This window comes from Boleophthalmus pectinirostris, unplaced genomic scaffold, assembly GCF_026225935.1.
Source record: "Boleophthalmus pectinirostris isolate CB_2022bp ecotype Guang Dong unplaced genomic scaffold, ASM2622593v1 HiC_scaffold_3, whole genome shotgun sequence".
Taxonomy (NCBI): domain Eukaryota; kingdom Metazoa; phylum Chordata; class Actinopteri; order Gobiiformes; family Gobiidae; genus Boleophthalmus; species Boleophthalmus pectinirostris.
Window position 1 is genome coordinate 26,762,112 of NW_026571299.1, and position 16,300 is coordinate 26,778,411.

Below are 16,300 nucleotides of genomic sequence, written 5' to 3' on the forward strand. Positions count from 1 at the left end.
AAACCGGCCGTGTTCAGGTGACATCAGTACAACATTCTAGAACCTGGTTTCTTTTCACGTGTTTCCGCCAACGTCTTGAGGACTTTTCCAATTCAGAAGATATACTGTTTTGTTTGCTAATCACTATGACAATGATCTTATCTATTTTTCATCATTCTGAAAATTGTGGACAGGTTAAAGTTCTGACTCTTGTGACCTTTAAACTATGTTACAGTGTTGTTGCTTCCTCAAAAACTGACCAGGAGTTGTGTTTTGTTTCATTCATATATGCTTGACTAATTATTTATTATTAGTCTATCTACATCTGAAATCTCAAAATACTCTGTTCCGCCTTGTGATATCATTAATAGGGCAAAAATATTAAAATATCAGTATATCGTATCATTTAATGCGATGATACAGTATCGATATCGTCAGCTGCAGTATCGATATATTGCCAAGAGTATTTTTTGGTGCATTTTACTAAATTGTTTTGTTACAGAGCTACAGTTTTGTTGTTTGTTCAGAGAATAGAAACTCATTTATGCGACACATTTTACATTTGGTTTGTGTTTCATATTCACTTTGCACAAGAAGTGGTATAACAAAGACTTTTAGTATCACAGCCATGATTTAGCATTTATTTTTTATTTAATCACATCGAATCAATTTGAAATATATCATATCAAATCAAAAATGCACTGTATCAAAATATGTATTGTATCGTGGCCTATGTATTGAGGTATGTATCGTATTGTGGCCTATGTATCGAGATATGTATCGTATCGTGCCCTTAGTATGGAGGTATGTATCGTATAGTGGTCTAGTTATTGAGGTATGTATCGTGTCGTGGCCTATGTATCGAGGTATGTATCGTATCGGCAACTTCTTAATGATGCTCAGTCCTAGTCATTAAGCTGTAGTTTTCAATTTTAACAGCTCCTTTTACCTTTAATTTGGTTGAGATTGGCAATTCCAGGGCTACTCCACACTTGGTTTATGGAATTTAAAAACACAGTGGAGCTCTTCCTGTATTACCACATGACATCACAAGGTGGAACAGAGCGTTTTCCTGCATTTACTTTATCTTTGGCAAACAAGCTACATGCAGAACTGTACCAAAACAGACGTAACTGTGTAACCTCTCTACATGAATTCATGAAGGGGCCTAACCAAAATTTCTACCTTGCTGATGGCAATTTCCTGAATATAAACAATACAGACTTTTCATCAGGGCCATTGAACACAAACAATAGCCAAATTTTTTCCTCCAAAGTCTGAACTCGGCTCCAAAACAGGCAGAGAACTCGCCTCGTCTCGCCTTTCCATTAAAAATACCCAAACTGATCACTGACCATTAGAAATAACTGCATCTTGATCTCCATTACAATGTGAGTTGTGAGTTTCAAAGAGGAAATGGGAAGAAAAAGAAGACCCTCTGAGGACTTTTCCTATTTAAAGATATAATATTTTGTAGGGAAATTATCCTAATATGTATGTTTGTATTCTGAAACCCATTGATAACGTTCTATTCTAAGAGGTGACATCTTGACGACTTCGCGACATTCAAAACATACAGTATTTTGGTTTGAATCTTCAATCACCATGGCAACAGTTCAAAATATTCATCACTCAAACCTATGAATACCAAAACGCCAAGAAAATACACCGGTATAAGCTTGAGAACCAAAAACTAAAGTCAGATAATAAAAAAATTTTGTGTACCTTGGGAGCATTTTTTGGTTTTCGAAAGAAGGAGGTTTTGGCCGTGAAGAAGGTGAAGTCCTCGCTCTCATCGTCCAGACTACAGTAGCCGCTGCTCATGCTGTTGCTGCTACTCATCGAGGGGGTTAGCACCGAGTTCACAGTCATTGGGTCCGATCAAAACTGGACCGGAAAGTAGCCAGGAAATATGGATCCCAAAATATCTTCAATAGACAAAACCCGATACCAAGAAGCCACTGTCCATGTCTTCAACGCTAAGTGCTTCTCTGCTTACCAACAGCAGCCAGTTCGCGATCTTCTTTTAGTTACAATGTCAAAAACTGAACCACAAAATGTACATAAAAAGTCCTTTCTTCATTTAAAGCATCAAGTTGTTCGTCATTTCAAACTACCACGAAATGTTCTTCCAAAATTGTTCAGAAGTAGCACCTTCTAGTCTTAGTTTTGTTGATGTTTAAGTCTTGAATCATTTGCCAATTTCTGTTCATTCTATACGAAAACATCAAAGACAGTGTAGAAATATCTGAAGAAAAAACGTGTCAAGTCTTCAGTTCTTTACCAGTTGTTGCTCATAGCACCAGGTAGCACCAAAACTGCAACTGAACCAGGAAGTGTCAATCAAACATTTCAAAGTCTGCAAAGTAGCTCCGGCAGGTTTCAAATTGCGAATCCTTTGCTAGTACGAATAACAAAATCTTCCAGTTATCTCCACATCCAAGCAGCTCAGTAGCACCTTTCTAGCCAGCGCAGGTGAAGCAAAATCGGACTCCTGTCTCTTCAATGTGCCACCGGAGCTACGGAAATGTGAGACGCGTCATTAACTTCCTCCTGACGTGAAGCGCGTTACTGAGAAAGACTGCATGCGAACGGCAAAGGTTCGAAGAGAAAAACATACAAGAAGGAGGTCATGTGATCCGCGGTACCATGAAACATCGTGCAGGCTTTGGGTTACATGACAGAAACACGAGAAGCACCTGCACTAGCCGCAAGCAGCAGGTGGAACTAACCAGGGCATGTAATGGATGGAGAAGTCAAGGCTGCAAAAAAATAAAAAATAAATAAATAAAATGAATTGCTTAAAATACAGAGTTCAAATTTTGTATAAAATTTTTAAAAATGAAAAATCATGAAAATATTCTTGATTGGTTTAAAAAGTACATCTGAGTTGGTTCATGGTTGAATCTTGGGTTCTGGTTTAGACCCTGGTTTTCTTTATTTAGTCCTAGTTTAGTCCTGGTTTAGTCCCAGTTAAGTCCTGGTTTAGTCCTGGTTCTTGACTTGGTTGACTTCTGATTTAGTTCGTGGTTAAGACCTATGTTTTGATGCTGAAAAAATGCAGAAAGTCCTGGTTTAGACTGTGGTTTTCTTGAATTAGTCCTAGTTTAGTCGCAGTTCAATCCTGGTTTATTTCTGATTTAGTCCTGGTTTAGTCCCGGTTTAGTCCTGGTTCTTGGCTTGGTTGACTTGTGATTTAGTTTGTGGTTAAGACCTATGTTTTGATGCTGAAAAATTCCCTGTTTTGAGAAAATGCAGTAGTCCTGGTTTAGACCATGGTTTTCTTTATTAAGTTCTGATTTAGTCCTGGTTTAGTTCTGATTCTTGGCTTGGTTGACTTCTGATTTAGTTGCTTAAGACCTAAGTTTTGATGCTGAAAAGATCCTTGTTTTGAGAAAAAGCAGTAGTCCTGGTTTAGACCGAGGTTTTCTTGAATTACTTTTGATTTACTCGCAGTCCAATCCTGGTTTATTTCCAGTTCTTGCTTTGATTGCTCAGTTCTTTAAAAAACCCTTGTTACGACTTTGTTGACAAAATGCAGCAGTCCTGGTTTAGCCCCTGATTTTCTTGAGTCCTGGTTCCAGTCGTGGTTTATTTTTGTTCTTGTTTAAACTTTGCCTGTCAAAACCAGCACCTGGCAATCCCAATATTCAAAACCACAATTTGCATGTCTTCTGAGCGGCACCCAGCGTCTTGCCTACCTCCGGACCATGCCAGCTTGCAAAAAAAAAATAAAAAATGCATCCAAATCACAGTTGCAGATTTCTTCATAAAATCCCCGTTCCAGGACAAACGCTGGCTTCCAATGCGTCCATCCAGGCAGATCTGTAGCGCCGCTTTCCTCTCGCCTTAATGTAGAATGATGTCTCCCACTCACAGCCGTGTTCCTCCTCCTCTCTCTCTCTCTCCTCTCTTTGCTGCAGGCTCGCTCGCCCATCTGCGACCCCCCCCCCCCGTCTCTCCCTCCCTCTCCTTTTTGCGCTCTCTTCCTGCAAGCCGAAGCACTGTGCGATGAAAGCATAACAGCTACTTCCTCCTCACGAGAGATGATTGGACGATATGAGGGCTTGTTTTGCATAGACGTTGAAGAGACAGGATGTAGAATGTGTGTCGGTGATAATAAAGTCGTGAGTTTTATATTTAGAAATGCAAGAAAGGTCGTGTTGTCAGAATGCACTGTTTTGTGTTGCTGCCAGATCTAAAAAGATACTAAAGCAGGTCTTAAAGTAGGTCTAGACCAGATCTAAATCAGGACTAAGCTAAGACTAAATCAGCTGTACACAAGAAAAAAAAAACTAAACTAAACCAGGACTAAATCCGTTCTAAACCATAATCTAGACAAGGATTAAACCAGGACTGAACCAGGGTCCAAACAGTACTAAACCAGGTTTAACCAAGCCTAAACCAGTACTAAACCAGGATCTACACAAGGACTAAACCAGATCTAAACCAGGACTAACCCAGGTATAAACCAGGACTAAACCAGGTCTAAACCAAGACTGAACCAAGTCTAAACCAGGTCTAAACCAGGTCTAAACCAGGTCTAAACTAGGACTAAAGCAGGACTAAACCAAGACTAAACCAGGATCTACACCAGTTCTAAACCATGATCTACACAAGGATTAAACCAGGACTGAACCAGGACTGAACCAGGACTAAACCAGGATCTACGCCAGGATCTACACAAGGGCTAAATGATATCTAAACCAGGATTAAACCAGGGCTAAACCAGATGTAAGCCAGGTCTAAACCAAGGTCTAAACCAGGACTAAACCAGGATCTACACTAGGATCTACAGAAGGACTAAACCAAGTCTAAACCAGGTTTAAACCAGGACTAAACCAGGACTACACCAGGTCTAAACCCGGTCTAAACATGACAGACCTCATGTTGTGTCAGATGTTGACCTCTGGGGCTGGTCTGAGTGTAAACCCTGTGACTCTAGAATGAATTATAGGCTTCTTATTGATTTATGCAAAACCCCAAACAGACGGGAGAGGCCAGGGAGAGACTGTTGAAACAGGATTTGTTTCATCGACCAACATCTGACTGCACACAGCTCAGGAACCTGTGATCTGTCATTACACTCAAACATTTATCCTTCATTTTGTGGCCAGGTTTATTATTAACATTTCAGGCTGGCATTATTCTAGATATCTGTCCATTAGAACTGATAAATTAACTGCAACTGAATTGAAATCACAATTTGAATAGATGTTACATTGGCAAATCACAAAGGCTGCATTTTTTTTTTCCAAGTTTATTACTTATTACTACTTTATTAATTATTAGGTCCAGCACTTAATATACATTTTTTTCCCCCAAGTATTATGACACAATATCGTCATGGTATGAACCTCACGATACAATATTTATTGCGATATTATGGGAAAGCTCATGATATGGTGGGGAGGCTCACGATTAGGGATGTAACAATATCCAAATCTCTTTATAACAATATTTTCACAATATGCATCTTACAGTTTGGTATTTATTGCGATATTTTATAGAGGCAAACAAAACTGTTACTATGCTACTTTTTCCTCTTAAAATGCCTTGACAAGACTTAATCCAAAGAACTAATATTTAAAAGTGCTTAGAACTATTATTTCTTCTTGCACTCTATACGGAGCAAAGGATCATGGTTTATGAAGTTCCCTCTGTCTTTTTTTTAGCTATTGCTGCACCATAACTCTTCATTCAAAGGGACAGTTCTGAATTTTGGACATAGGGCCTCATTTCCTACTGAGCCAGAGTGTTGGAGACATGTAAATATTCCATCAAGTCCTTGTATTTGCAGAGGTCGCTGGTGCTAGGCTAGTGCATGTCCATGGCCATAGTTATCCTGCTGCTAAAAACAGTCTTACCCACTCCACAAAAATCTAAAATCAAAATCTATTATTACACCAGACTGTCCATGTGAATGTCTGTGTTGATAGAATAATTTAAAAAGTAAAACAAACCTTGCATTTGAATGATTTATGTCTGAGCAGCAGCAGCGAGTTGTACTTCCTGATAGAAAGCTCGGCAGCGGCGGACTGATATATGAGAAAATAGTACCTCAACATGCGATGATTCATGCGATGCAAGATTAATTTTATTTCAAACATTGTCTTATTTATCCAATGACCAACATCCCTAATAATATGAAGTGAGTCAAAAAGATGTTAAATGAAATAAAGATGATACATTAGGAGATTAGAAAATCGATTGAAAAACTAGTGATTTTATTCCCTCTCCGTTGACAGAAACCATCAGTGAACATCAGGACACGTGTTTGGCCGGCGGGGAGAGCAGACAGAGCCGGAGGTGACGTGGAGAATAATGAGTGATCGGCTTCAGAGGGAGATTATCGTGACCTTTGACTCCACCACCTGCCTCCTTGTGACCCCATCACGACCTCTGTCCGATAAGATGCAAACGCCGCAGAGAGGTGAACAATAATGACATCTGCTACAGGAGTCTTCAAAAGAATAAGAATCACAAAGCTTTTTTGAAAACAACAGTCTGCTACTACTACTGCTACTACTACTACTACTGCTACTACTACTACTACTACTACTACTACTACTACTACTACTGCTACTACTACTACTGCTACTACTACTACTACTACTACTACTGCTACTACTACTACTGCTACTACTACTACTACTACTACTACTGCTACTACTACTACTACTACTACTACTGCTACTACTACTACTGCTACTACTACTACTACTACTACTACTGCTACTACTACTGCTACTACTACTACTGCTACTACTACTACTACTACTACTACGCTACTACTACTACTGCTACTACTACTACTACTGCTACTACTACTGCTACTACTGCTACTACTACTACTACTACTACTACTACTACTACTGCTACTACTACTACTACTACTACTACTACTACTACTACTACTACTACTACTGCTACTACTACTACTACTACTACTACTACTGCTACTACTACTACTACTGCTACTACTACTACTACTGCTACTACTACTACTGCTACTACTACTACTGCTACTACTACTACTACTACTACTACTACTACTGCTACTACTACTGCTACTACTACTACTGCTACTACTACTACTACTACTACTACTGCTACTACTACTACTGCTACTACTACTACTACTACTACTGCTACTACTACTACTACTACTACTACTACTACTACTGCTACTACTACTACTGCTACTACTACTACTGCTACTACTACTACTACTACTACTGCTACTACTACTGCTACTACTACTACTGCTACTACTACTACTACTACTGCTACTACTACTACTACTACTACTACTGCTACTACTACTACTGCTACTACTACTACTACTGCTACTACTACTACTACTACTACTACTACTACTACTACTACTCTACTACTACTACTACTACTACTACTGCTACTACTACTACTACTACTACTACTACTACTGCTACTACTACTACTACTACTACTGCTACTACTACTACTACTACTGCTACTACTACTGCTACTACTACTACTGCTACTACTACTACTACTACTACTACTACTACTACTACTACTACTACTACTGCTACTACTACTACGCTACTACTACTACTACTACTGCTACTACTACTACTACTACTACTACTACTACTGCTACTACTACTACTACTACTACTGCTACTACTACTACTGCTACTACTACTACTACTACTACTACTACTGCTACTACTACTACTACTACTACTGCTACTACTACTGCTACTGCTGCTACTACTGCTACTACTGCTACTACTACTACTACTGCTGCTGCTACTACTACTACTGCTACTTCTACTACTACTACTACTACTGCTGCTACTACTGCTACTACTCCTACTACTACAGCTATTACTACAACTGCTGCTGCAGCTACTACTGCTGCTACTGCTGTTACTACTACTGCTACTACTACTGCTTCTACTACTACGGCTACTACTGCTACTCCTACTACTACAGCTATTACTACAACTGCTGCTGCTACTACTGCTGCTGCTGTTATTACAACTGCTACTGCTACTACTACTCCTACTACTACTATTGCTGCTGCTGTTGCTACTACTACTACTACTACTACTACTACAGCTATTACTACTACTACTACAGCTATTACTACTACTACTACAGCTATTACTACTACTACTACATTTACTACTACTACAGCTACCACTACAACTCCTGCTGCTGCTACTACTACTATTGCTACTACTGCTACTACTGCTACTACTACTACTGCTACTACTACTACTACTACTGCTACTACTACTACTACGTATATCTGGATATATGCATTGACCAAATTAAAATAATACTCTATATGATTTGCCTGTACTGACATTACACGTGTACTCAGTCCGATAGTATTTGTCCAACCTTCTTATACAGTATGTGCACGACCAACTATTTGGTTGCTAGTGCTAATCCATCCATTTGAACAGTATTGCTTCCTGCTTGTTAACTATTCGTCAATATAATGACACACAACACACACTAAAGGCCTTATTAAGTTTGTGTGTGTGTGCGTGTGTGTGCGTGTGTGTGTACAGTTGCTGCAGAGCTCAGGGACCAGGAACCAATCCATTTGTGCTGATGTCCACACAGTATGAGCCGTAAAGAGAGAAAAGAGAAACAACAAGACGCTTGGAGGTAGATAGAAAAGAGAGAAACATGGAGAGAGAGAAGGAAGGAGGGAGAGAGATGGGGATTATTAAATAGTTTGTAATTAAAATATTCTGCTTCTAGTTTACGTGAAAATAATCATTCCAAATTGAGGTTGAATTGAGGAAAACACATTAAATCACCTTTATTTCAACATCTGGAAGGGTTCCTAAGGGCAACCTAACAAGCATGCACTGAACAACTGAATTATTTTTAAAAAGAATAAACATTTAGATGATCATAAATAAATTTGGTTTTAAAATCGGAATAAACCACCCACTTACTTATTACTAATTAAGTTTAATTCTGAATGATCATTATTATTAGGACTTAAGTGTTTACATGGTCTTTTTAAAGTAGAATTAATTTTTCATTCAGAATTAAATTCTTTTTATTCGGCATTAAAGCGCTCATGTAAATGTGGCATATATGTGTAATATATGAAAATATGTAATCCAGGTAATCCTTACTTGTACAATATAATATTGCTGAGCTTTTCTGTAATTTCCAGGTCAGACGTTTGAGCTCGCCGCATCTATAACATGTCGAAACAGCCTAAATATGGTTTTCAGACACATTCTTCGTGAGTGTTACAGTGATCACAGAGACCAGAGTGAAGACACGGGTCACAACCGCTCATTTACAGTTTTGAAGCTGGAATGTCAAAACAAGAAGTGCCCTGTTTAGTGCAATGAACTTTAAGGTACAGTGTAAATTCCAGACAAAGTGCTTTTGTTTTCATGGCTTTGGGATTTGTGCACTAATTTAGAGAAATTATAAAAGAGGACAAGAGGGAGGGAAAAACAACAAGTTTGAGTTTCTGAATAAAAAATGTACAGAAATGGATTTGAAATTTTAATAGGATGCATCAAGTTTTCTATTCACAAACACAAATATGTCATTTCAAAAGATTTAAGAGTATGAGCGTTTCCACGACACATGGGGGGCCGTTTCTTCAACACTGACAGAATGAGCAAAGATGATCTATATAACAAAAACTCCCTAAACTGTGTCAGACAAGTGATGATGTAACCACTGCTTTTCAGAGTCAGGAACATTTTGTGCCCAAAAATGGAACCCGGCAAATACATTCATAAATGTTATGTAAAAGTGTAGGAGCGACTGAAGATAGAAAGTCTGATTCACAACCAACTATAAGCATCACTCTTATATCTTTCATCATATTAAAGGTCCTATAAAGGTAAAATTGACTTTTGTGAACTTTAAACCATGTTAGAATGTTGTTACCTTCTCAAAAACATAACTGGAGATGTGTTTGTTTCATTCACACATGTTTTAGTAATCCTGCATTAGGGCTGAATGATTTTAAGAAAAACAATTATTGAAATTTTTCTGGCAGATAATGCGACTTCAATTTCATCCATGATTTTTTTCAAATCAAGTTTCAGTGCACATGAACATTTGCAAACATCACAGAAACTTATATCATACCAGAGTTCTGCACGATGATTTGACGCAGGACATTAAAGCCCAGTTTACACAGACAATAAGAGCTGTGATTGCTTGTCTCTACCACTGCTCTACACACATTTCCTGTACACTTATTTTTCTTTCAATATATATGGAGTAATAAAGTGTTTAATGCAGCTTTGCACACATTTGTTTATGTTTTACAGAAATGGAACTTAAAACCAAACAGCTCACTCCCTGTGCTGCTGGTGTGGTTCAGCTTCTGTTGGACTAAAGCACACAAATCAGTGGAATATGAGTGTTCTTTCTGTGACAAAGGATGTGCTGCTGATGGTGAGTCTGTTCTGTGCTTCTGTCATGTTGGAGATGGTTCATGTTAAACTTTATATAAATGCCAGGTATAAATCCGAGCCTCCAAAATCGACTGTGACAAGGCGATGGCAGCAGTGTGTGTTGAGTCGAACTAAACTTTGCCCTTAAATTGGGCTTTAGGAGCACTGCAAAAAAACATGGCTTTGACACACCCAAAATCAGGTTGTCTGAGATCGAGATTTTTGGTCCAAAATGATAAACCGTCTAGCCTTAACCTGCATTATTAATCTGTCCACATCTTTAAAGCTCAAAATACTCTGTTCCATCTTGTGTCATGAAGTGATACTTTTCAAATTAACAGCAACCTTTTAACTTTAGTTTAGTAGATATACACATTCACTAGAATCTAGAATTTACTAGAATTTGGATCATTTCAGCCGTAGAATTACCAGTCTCTGCTGAACAAAAGGTAAAAGGAGCTGTTAACATGAAAACTACCGCTTCATGACATCGAAAGGTGGAACAGAGCATTTTGAGCTTTGGAGATGTAGACAGACTTATAATAACGGGTTACTCAAACATGTGTGAATGAAACAAAACACAACTCCAGGTCTGTTTTTGAGGAGGTAACAATATTCTAACATGGCTCAAAGTTCAAAAGAGTCAATTTTGTGTGATAGAACCTTCAAACACTACAAGACTGTAATAGGTGGTTCTTGTGTCAAAACACTGAAAAGCTATTGTCTGAAGATGTTTGTTACCTTTGGCTGTGGCGGCGTGGAGCAAAGGATTCTGGGAGGTGGAGTTCTTTCATGCTTTCTGTCTCTCTGGTTACAGTCGAGCTGGACTTGGCTCTCACACTCCAAGTGACATGTGTAACTGCAATCTGCAGAGAAAAACAACCCAAGTTCATAAACATGTAATAGGACTTTTTTTTCATGTTTCATTACCTTCATTACATTAAGTTCCTAAATCTCATGTTTAGTGAAATCTGCTTCAGCTTTAACATGTCAAAATCCAACAAATGCTCAGTCTGCTGTCTCTCAGATCATCCCCAGGGACACCAGCTATACCTGTTCTTATATTTACCCCCCAAAAACAAGGTGGAATTTGAAATCTGACTTTCCTCAGTGTCCAAAGGGTTCAGATAGTATTGTAGTCAAGAGCGCTCTAATCAAGACCAAGACCTGTCTGAGACCACAGCATCCCAACACTGAGACAAGACCAAGACCTATGAGGGTCGACACCAAGACAAGACCAAGACTTTTAAAGGTCAAGCCCGAGACAAGACCGAGACTACGGCACCTTGAGACCAAATCGAGACCTGTCATTTGTCATTTTCTACATTCCTTTTGTATTTTACAGTTATTTTGGCTCATATATATGTAAATGTTAATTTAAGCTTAAAATAAGACAAGCAAACTGTACTGCAATGAAACACTCCCCTTTTTTGGACCCTCACCCATAGTTTGAGAACCCCTTCTTTAAGAGAACTTCCACTGACACTTTACACAAAATTGCTGTGAATAAAGTGGAAAGGATTTTTAAATCTTTTTTTTTTCAAATTCCTAACTGGATTTACATTTTCTTATTGGTTAGGCAGTGTTATTTAACAGCCTCTGCACATTTACCAAACCAAACGCACACACAAAGATGTACCGCACACCAGTACAAGTTATTGCTGACAGTAATCAAATATGATCACACTCGTCAAGTGTCAGACCTTGAGTTCGAGACAAGACCGAGTCCAAATGCGATCGAATCAGAGACGAGACTAAGTCCGTAAAAAAGGCCAGTCTCAATACCAAGACCGGTCTGGAGTACTACAACACTAGGTTCAGAAACAGAGTCAGTTTGAATTGAGTCATTTCAGTCAGATGTTTTAGGAAAAATAGTCCAAAATGGCAAGTGATTTTAAATTTGCACTACATAACTTTTCTGGTACACCACCTTCTTGTCTCCATGGAAATGTTATTGCTTTGCCTAGAATGTTCCTGCAGAAATTACATGCCAAATCTATGAAGAGGCTACTCACAGAAGAATTCATGTATTTTAAAGCAGTAGTAGTAAAAACATCCAACTGTAACTGTAAATACAAGATGGATGCTATACTGCTTCCTAAAACTATGGCCCTGTCTCATTTCTCTTTCTGCACTTCCTTTTGTTTGATTCCTCTCCTCGATTTTGTAGAAAACGGATGAGGAAGTCCCACCCACAGAGGAGACACAGCGAGGAGAGGGGATATAAACTCCTCACTGAGTCTAATAAAGTTAGATTTTTTAATTTGATGTCTGCTCCTGAAGTCTCCCTCGTGTTTACTCTTTACATATTTGACTGACAGCTGAAAAGAGAGGAATCGAGGAGAAGGAAGCGAGGAAAGAGAATTGAGACGCGGCCTATGCTTGAGTAAACAAAAATAACAAAACCAAAGTTGCAAAGACGGCAATGCTCGTTTGTGATTGGCTCAAACAGAACTGAACCACTTCCTGTTTCCAGTTTCTCAAAAGTGCTAGATTGCTAGACACGACTGGTGGGTCAAACGGGGACAAAACGGTGTGGGAGAAATGTTTCAAAGTTGAAGGTTTAGTTAAAAAAAATATTCAGAACAATAAGTACTTTTCCAAAACATATGAATATTTGTCTTTAATAGTAAATAAAAATGGATGTAATATCAAACACTACTACAAATCTCCTTTCAGTTTTAAATATTCTGGATATTATGGATTTTACTAATAATCTAAGAAATGATCCACTTCACTAAAAGGTCATTGCATTTCTTGTACCTCAGGCGTCAAATGTGTGAAATCTGGTGAAACAGCTCTATCTAGTGGCAGAAGTCAGAAGTACACCTGCTCCTGGTTTAAAACAGGAGTTTCAGATTCATTCACTTTCTATGTGGTGAAAATTACATAACTTTTTGGTTGAGGGTCCATCAGCTGCTTGTTACTATGGAGAGGTCATTGCTCTGCCTGGAATGTTCCACAGTATGACATTAAACAGCTCTACTTTACATGTGTTCAATTATAGGTGGTTTTATAGCTCAAAAACACCTCGAAAAACAGGTGCTCTGACTGTGAGCAGGGTCACCTCTCCACAGATCTGACCTGTAACATGGTCTGGTTTGGACTGCATGAATATAGAAGGTTTAATGCCATACAGTGAGACACTCCAGACAAAACAATAACATCTCCATGAATAAAGGGATTGGACAGACTCCCCACTGGGAAAGTTACACATTTTTGCTGAATCAGTATTGCATTATTCCAAAAAAATTTAATATTTTTGCTTCAATAACCATCAATAAATTAACTAAATAAACTATCCAACTAATGAAAAAAAAAAAAAAAAAAAAGTTTCAGTTGAGATTATAGTACCTTTGTTAAAAACATAAGAGTGCATATAGTTACATACATACATATAGTTAGGCCTTTCAAAATAAAATCTGTCTGTCTAATTATTTATGTCTATAATAAGTCTTAGGCTATGTTCAGACTGCATCCTGAAGTGACCCAAATCTGATTTTTTCGCACCTACGCGACCTGTATCCGAACTTTTAATAACAGTCTGAACGACACAGATCAGATTTTTTTCAAATGTGACCCAGGCCACTTGGATATGTGCTCCTAAAACCAATACATATCTGATCTTTTGACATTGACTTCAGTCTGAACGGCCAGGTCATATTCATCCCACCTACACGTCATCAACAAGCGACAAATGTCATTATTCTGCGCTGAAGTAGGCGGAAACTGGAAGAAAGCCACAACCACAGCGGACGACAATGCAAGAGAATTTTCAGGCTGTAGCGCTGTAACAAAATGATTTACTAAAAAATACATATACTAGCAATATATCAGTACTGCAGCCCATGAGATCGATACTGTATTATCATGTTAAACAATATGATATATCGATATTTCATTATTTTTACACAGCCCTAGTTTTGAGTACTATAAGGCCTTTAAAGTTTCAGCTTTTAGGCCATTTTCAGTATCATTTAAACAAGATAATAAAAGTATTATTGACAAGATATTTTAAACAGATATATTTACCCCAGAGTTAAGGACGTATTTGAAACAAAAAGTTCAGAAATCACGGATACACTGCCAAACCCAAAAGAAACCAGCTCAGACGTCAGTGAAAAGAACAGGATTTGATATGTCCCCAGAGCACCCCATAACCCCGTACTGCGTTTTTGTTTATATGTCGCACAGAGGACTGCCCTGTTTGACTTCACTGTGGAGTTTGGTTGTTCCAATTTAGGACCTCACCACATAAAAAGAGACTCAGACCGAGAGAGAGGAGTCTGACTCATGGTTTAGAAAGGGACCGAAAAAGAGGCTAAGAAAAAAGCCAAAACAGACGGAGGAAAAAAAGGATTTGTATTTTCAAAGTTTAAGATAAGGCTAAAATACTTCTAAGGTCTAACTCTTAGCGGTAACAGTCTTATTGCTGGATCATTATGCATCGTAATTCAATAATAGAACTAAATTATTGCATTTCAGCATCACCAAATTTAGACTTAACTACTTGGAACCAGGACTACATCAGGATTAAAACCAGACCAAACCAGGTTTACATCAAACCAAGACCAAACAGGACAAGTGGAGATTTGCCACAGGAGGAGTCAGGTCAGAATCAGGTAGGGTCAAAGTTCAGTCACTCCTCCTTTCCTGCTCCTCTGTGCTCCTCCCAAACTGATGAGGCCGTGTTGACTTTGGCGTAGTCGTCCTGTTCTATCTGTTCTGACGTCAAACACGCTCAGATTTGTACAGAGCAGGTCCCTGTCACTGCTCCACCTCAGGGTGCTGTGCAGAAGATGAACAGAGGGGAGGGAGAGGAGAGGGGGACAGAAGGAGAGGGAGAGGAGGAAAGGAGAAGAGGAGAGGGAGAGGAGAGGGAGAGGAGGAGGAGAGGAGACATAGGCACCAGCAGCCTCTAGTTGGACAAAAGTACAGTGTGACTTGTGGTGGAGGCACCATCTGCTGTGCCCTGGAGACTTGAATATGTGGCATGAAATCATGTAATAATGTATTAGTGTCAAGCAGAGCTGCCCCACACGCTCAAAGTCACTCTGCAGTTTGGTGCAGTATTCCTTCACTCCACACTCGGTGGGTGTGCACATGCCACTTTCATACTATGTGGTGAAGTGTCTTGCCTAAGAACACAACATTAGTTATCCCACTGGTTCCCTGCTCTGTTACTGCATCCCAGAGGTGTCCCATCCGAGTACTAGTACTACAGGTCCTGTCCTGCTCAGCTTCTGAGATCTGATGAGATCCAGCTTTGACAAGAATGTTTGACCACACAATGTGCCATAGTCTGGCTTTAAACTCATCTATCTCCATAGAGACAAACAGGAGACATGTCCACATTAATTCACAGATCAGATTTGTGGAGAGGTGACCCCACTCACAGAATAGATGTTGTATGTATGTATTTTCAATCAGTAAAAAACACCTTGTGACTGAATAAATGTCCAGTATTCTAACCTCACCATGAGCTCTGTATAAATCATTGGCATTAGCAGGTGTACATTTTGCCGCTATCTTTGTGTGACAATTTTACACCAGCTCCAATAACACCACTTCGTGTATGTGCGACCATCACCATGGCGACTGGTAAATATAGAATGTGTATGTGACCTATATGTGCTTTTCCTCTGGGCCTACAGTCTGTCTGTGTCAGGGGTATTTTCAAGAGTGAGGAAGACGAGCTTACTCCAGCCTTTTGGAGGTCACATGTCTACTGCTGACACGGCTCTGAAAGTGAAAGAAAATCTGAGAAAAAGTGGTTTTGGTCTCATGGGGGTGTCCCTTTACACCAAAACCAAAACCAAATATCCAATACTGTTACACGGAATATACCCGAGTATAAAAAGGGAAGTGTTTTTAAT

General features: G+C 39.0%; 2 protein-coding genes across 3 annotated transcripts in view; both read right to left on the reverse strand.

Annotated features, from left to right (window-relative positions):
• The window catches only part of ikbke (inhibitor of nuclear factor kappa B kinase subunit epsilon), a 257,205-nt gene that overhangs the window by 156,739 nt on the left and 84,166 nt on the right, over positions 1-16,300 (reverse strand). The gene's annotated exons all lie outside the window — the stretch shown is intronic.
• Positions 1-16,300, reverse strand: part of rassf5 (Ras association domain family member 5) — a 98,587-nt gene that overhangs the window by 30,824 nt on the left and 51,463 nt on the right. The window contains exon 2 of one of the 2 annotated variants that reach the window (XM_055160454.1): positions 11,166-11,290. In XM_055160454.1, coding sequence (XP_055016429.1) covers positions 11,166-11,290 — 125 coding nt within the window. Of the gene's footprint in view, positions 1-1,704; positions 3,815-11,165; positions 11,291-16,300 lie in introns of those variants that run through there. The other variant, XM_055160455.1, reaches the window with a different exon arrangement.